At 39.4% G+C, this 5,927-nt stretch overlaps 1 protein-coding gene across 1 annotated transcript in view; it reads right to left on the bottom strand.

Moving 5' to 3' along the window:
* The window catches only part of TTC39C (tetratricopeptide repeat domain 39C), a 116,064-nt gene that overhangs the window by 4,817 nt on the left and 105,320 nt on the right, over window positions 1-5,927 (bottom strand). The window contains exons 9-10 of the mRNA XM_019656145.1: window positions 2,094-2,203; window positions 917-1,048 (exon numbers count right to left, since the gene is read on the bottom strand). Of these exons, the coding sequence (XP_019511690.1) occupies window positions 917-1,048; window positions 2,094-2,203 (242 nt within the window). The remainder of the gene's footprint in view (window positions 1-916; window positions 1,049-2,093; window positions 2,204-5,927) is intronic.

Here is a 5,927-nt window from a genome sequence, read left to right on the forward strand (position 1 = left end):
CCTACAACAGTAATAAAAATGACTTTATAAAGCTTATAGTGCCATAACCTATGGTCTTATGTAAATCTAATGAGTCAATATATGTAGGCTTCTAATTACACTGGTAGGTACTGACTCATGAGAAATGAGCATGTAATGTCCATACAGAAGACTAGCACACTTATGCAGCACACTTATGTTTGCAGCAGATTTACCCATGACAGCTAAAAGATCACAGACAAACCAAATGCCTATTAACAGGGGATTGAATAAACAAGCTGTGGTACAGGCAGAACAATACGATGGAGTACCGCTCAACAAATAAAAGGAACAAACTGACACAGGCTACAATGTAGATCCATCTCACAGGTAGTAATAAAAGAAGCCAAGGACTAAAAAGCACACACTGTCTGTTCCCACTTATATTAACTTCAAAGACAGGCAAAAGTAGCCTGTGGAGAGAGAAATCAGAACAGTGGTTGCATTGGGGTGTGGACTGAGAAGGGGCACAAGGGAAGTCTTCGGGGTGGTGTAAATGTTCTACATCTTCATTGTGGTGTGGATGCCAAGGTGAATACATTTGTCGAAACGCACTGAACCGTACCCTTAGCATCTGTGCATGTTAATGACTATACATCAAACCTATAAGAAACACAGTGGCTTTATGGGGTAAAATATGCTTCCAGTGCCCCTCGTGGCTATAGAATTAGTAACATCTACAGCCAGTGTGCATCACCGTACACTGCTAACAACGCACGCATGTCTACACATTCCGGTCTTCTTGTTCCTATCACCTGAGTGACTGAGCTCCCTTAAACACTACACCATTTATCTAAGAAGGACAGATTTGTACTCACTGAATGAGAAAATGAGCAACTGAAGACTGCAGCACCTAAGAAACAAGCTGATGTGTACGGTTCTGTGTTTTGTTTTGTTATTTTTTACCTTGGCTCATCCTCTGTAGGTTGGGGAAGGAACAGTTTGGAAGGGCTTTCCACAAGTACAACACTTCGATGGAGGCCAGCACGCAAAGCACTCTGGTCGGCGTTTGTTTCCGAAATCTCTCAGCCTACAAGTAGTTAGAATGATTAGGCTCCATTTTTTAAAAACCAAATTCAAATAAAAAAATATACATCAGAGACATTTAAAAAGGCTCAGTTCATATTCCACACAAACAACCCCCTCCTCCAAAGCGAGAAATGAACATTTTTCTCTATGAAAAATTTTTGCTTTCCAATTTTTAATATGCTGGGGAGATGCAACTTCCATTCATTATTTAAATCAATCTACTATCAAGATCCAGGGTATATTCTGAAAATTTGGAAATGAATCTAGCTTTGTTTCTGTTTAAATAAAAGGAATTTATCAAAGCTGGGGGACAAATAACTCATTGGGTTTATATGGAGGATGTAATGCTAGATGCCTTTTAGTTATGGCTTTATTGAATTTTTATTTTTCTCATGAGTCACAATGCTCTCAGTGGCATTCCTCATTACAATCTAGTTTATATTCCAAGTCATTAAGTGTTCATTCAATAAAACTTATAAAATTAAAATCACAGAAAACTCAAGATATGAAAAGTTGTAATGTAACCAACCCACAGTAATTCAGCTACATTTTATTCTTAAAAGTGTAGAATTGGGGGACATTGTCCCTATAGCCCTGGGCCTTTCTGCTGATGTATTTGATGCATACTATTTTATTTTTTATTAGGTCAAAATGTGATGTGTTCATTATATTGAGAACCAACAGCCTGTATCTCTTGCCTAGGGTCTGCCTATTTGTATTCTTCTGAAACTTCCTAACTTTAGACAGATGCTTTCACTCGGCAGATATGCTCATGAGCTCTACAGTCTGTAATATTTCTACTCAGTCAAAACAAAACAAACAAAACCCCAAACAAACTGTTTTAATGATTTGCAGCAAAATAAGCACTTTCTTTCAGAGCACAAGTAGGACCATGGGAGTAAACGTCTTACCACAGTGGTAAACTGCATTCTGCACAGCAAGTAAGTTGCCAGCTTTGAATATGATTTCCTAAAATCTATGCAAGGTAGTGTTGGTTAAAAATGCCCATCATAAATAATACTCCCGATCAGTAGGCTTCAACATACCTTTTTCACTGAGAACTGTTCAATCTGATTGTTTTTCCTTTTGAAGAGTTTCTGAACTTCTTTAAAGACAATCTGTGCCCCATCCACATCACCAGTGGCTCCCTGACAAACTGTAAGAAATCATCATTGTAGTTCTTAAGCATTAGGGGGAAAATGCTACTAAAGGTTACCTAGGTTGATGGTACTTGGAAATGTTACCTAAGGAAAACAGGGAGCAAATATTTTAAAAAACTGTTACACAAGGACTAGACCATCCTGCTGATCGTTATTCCATTTATTCAACAACTACTTCCCATGTGCTGGGTTCCTAGAGCTTTGGGAGAACAGGGGGACATATGGGAATGCCANATTTTCCTTCGCCATGACACCAACATTAACAGTTTACCTGAACAGCATCTTCTGAGTTTCCTAGACATTTGTGTATGGCACCAAGAAGCAAATACTTTAATCCAACGACGGATGAATCATCCACTTCATGGCAAGCTTAAAGAGAAGTGAAAATAGCAGCAAGGAAATACATCCACTTAATTTCTTAAATATCACCTAAGGTGTTTCATTGTTTAGACTAATTCGGTTCATGACTGTGTCCCTGAAACTCAGACAGTTCCCCTTTCTCATCCATTAGTGACTATCCTTAGTCAAAGAAAGGCAAAGATACCAAACTTCGCAGGGCCAAGAAGACTCAAAATTGCATCACATTGTTACTAAGTGAAAGAAGCCAATCTGAAAAGGCTTCATACTGTGCAATTCAAACTATATGGCATTCTATTAAAGGCAAAACTATGGCGACAGAAACAAGATTGGTATTTGCCAGAAGTCTGGAGGGAGAGAGGGATGAACTCATGGAGCACAAGGCATTTTTAGGGCCGTGAAACTTCTGTATGATCCTATCCATCTGTAAGAGTGGATACATGTCATTACACGCTTGTCAACTCCCACAGAATGTACAAAACAAAGAGTGAACCTAATGTAAACTCTGAATTTTGGGTGATAATGATGCGTCAGTATTGGTTCATCGGTTATAAGAAATATACCACTCTGGTGGGGGAATGTTGATGGTTGGGGAGGCAGTATGTATGAGGGTGCGGTATGGAGGTATGTGCTCAGTTTTGCTGTGAAACTAAAACTGCTCTAAAGAATAAGTCTATTAATATTTTTTAAAACTGCATATTAAGTTCATAAACCATGCAAGGGGCACCATTACATGACTGTAAGCATATTGCATTAGTCACTGAGAGGGGATCAGGCTTGATCCTTCTACTTCAAGAAGCTTGTCATCTACTGTGGAGGATGGGCTTACATGGGGAGGATGGCAGGGAAGTTTTCCAAGAAAATAAAAAGTTAAAAAATGAAAACAGACTGGAGCGAATAAAAGAGGAGAAGTAGTAATCATTTCTATGGACCAATAGAGATATTGAGATTTGATAAAATTTTATAAACATTTTTGTATATACACACACATACAAATATATGTGTGAGTGTGTGTATTAGAACAAGATATTGGAAGTAATTAGAAGAGTTGGGTAGAGTGACAAGGGGTAAATATAAAGAATAGAATCTGAACCTATAGAAATAGGAGTTGCCCCCAAAAACTAGGCTGGGAATACCTCCATATAAAAGTCACTCAAGTGACCTTAAGGCAGCAGTATTAAGGAAAGGGGGATGCAGTTCATGCACTCACTTATTCACTCAATATTTACTGAGTACCTACTATGTGCTAGGTGTTGTAGGTGCTTGGAATACGGCAGTAACAAAACAGACAACATTTCTGCTGACATTTTGTGGAGAGACAATACAGAAGACAAATAGGTAAAAAAATGTATGTTAAAGAGGTGTATTAAGGTAAAAAAAATAAAGCCAGGAAGGGGAATGAGGGCATGTTTGTGTGTCGGAAAGGTAGTTTATGCCTCACTGAAAAGGTAGCATTTAGTAAAGATCTAAAGGACTTGAGTGAAGGAGCCAAACATGTGGATGTTTGGAGGAACGTTTGCAGGCAGGAAGAAGAGCTGGTGCAAAAGCACTGAGGTCAGCATGTGCCTGGTGTATTAAGGAACAGTAAGAAGGAGTGTGGCTGGAGCCTGGTGAGCAAGGAGGAAGAGTAGTAGTGAGAGGCAATGGCACTGGAGGAGGTAGGGGTGTGTGTGTGTGCCCGTGCGCGTGCGTGCGCAGACTGTAGGACGTTGCGGACCACTGAGTGGACTTGGGCTTTCATTTTGAATGAAGTGAGACCATAGAGGGTTCTGAGCTGCCAAATGACATGATATGACTTAGTTTAATAGTATCACTCTGGGTGCTGTGCTGAGAATACACAGAAAATCTTTAAAATGCACTGGAGAGGTGATGCATGGGGGAAGGGCTAGGAATGAAACCAGAAGACAAGGGTACAAGAATCCAACTAGCTCTGCTGATGAAGGCAGTTGCAGATGAGTACTCTGATGAGTTGAATATGATCACTATTCACCCACTACCAGTTTTACCTGAAACGTAACCTTTCTCTACAAAGATCTTCACTGTACTCTATATGGTTGAATTGACTTGGATCATTACTGCTTAACATGGGGGAATGATATAATCTAATCAATAGACTGTAAACCCAGGCTCACTTTTTAACAAAGACATTAAAGAATTATCTCATCTTTACTTCGGAGCCTGCCTCCATCTACACGACGACATCTTTGTTGTTTATTTGACACCTGGAAAGGTGTTCAGAGAATATTTAGTTCCATTAAGTGATAATCATTCTTGTGCCTGCCAGTTTTATATTTGCATTCGTGTTTGAATCCTCTCAAAATACATGATCCTGTGCTTGTACACTAAGAAGAATACTTAAAATTCTTCATTGCTCTTTTGAATTAGACACTGGTCGATATTCTAGACTTCCATCAACAACTAGGAATGCGCTTAAAGTTATGCATATCCTTTTAAAATGGACACAGCAGGACTTGCACATCCAAGAAAATTTCGTTTCCCTTCAAGTAGCCCCCTTTGGAGGGTAACACACCTGCTCTACTTAATGGGGCCTCTGCACTCAACTTCTTTTGGAGTTGCATTACTTTGATCTCTGGAATATCAAGAACGACAAAAGTTTGGGCCTTTGAGGGTGGCATCTGCAGGGAAGTCTGATGATGAAGGTATGTGATTCACTGGATAATGCTGTATTGAATCAAAACCCAGTACGACTGTAGAGAAATCTGACAAATTTTCTACAGTGACTAGAACTATTTTTAAATAAGCCAAAATATTAATGCTAAATCTTTTCTGAAAAAGACAGGATACATATGAATAAGTTTCCAAAGATAATTACTTTCTATGAAACTATCTTTTGGAACGTATGTGTTTGTATTTTAACACGGCAGCCTCATCTAACAATCATACTTTTAGCTGCATGATTTAAATATCTTCCCACTCCTGGGAAGATGAAGCTTTGTGAAGGATAAAGCTTTGCTACTCAGCGTGTTGTTCTCAGACCAGCAGCACTCACACCTGCCCCTGTGGGAGCTGGCAAGTCACCTAACTGTCCCGAGTCTCAGGCTCCTTATTATAAAATGGGTATGACAATGTTGTCTGCTCTTCCTACCTTCTTAGGTTGCAGTGTGGAGCAAACTAAGGAATTTGCCAGACAAGAAAGTATCAATCAAAAGTGCCATAAAACCTTCAGGAGAAATGTCATAGTATTTCTTTTTCTTTCTTTTTATTTTTTTAAAGATTTTATTGGGGAGTTGGGGGAGGGGAACAGACACGTTGCTGTCCTTTTGTTCTTCAGTCTAGTTGTGGAGGACGCTGCTTCACTGGCCCATGTTGGTGTTATCATTGCGCTCTTTCCAGGTGAGGCAG

This window comes from Hipposideros armiger, unplaced genomic scaffold (assembly GCF_001890085.2).
Source record: "Hipposideros armiger isolate ML-2016 unplaced genomic scaffold, ASM189008v1 scaffold_255, whole genome shotgun sequence".
In the NCBI taxonomy this organism is placed as follows: domain Eukaryota; kingdom Metazoa; phylum Chordata; class Mammalia; order Chiroptera; family Hipposideridae; genus Hipposideros; species Hipposideros armiger.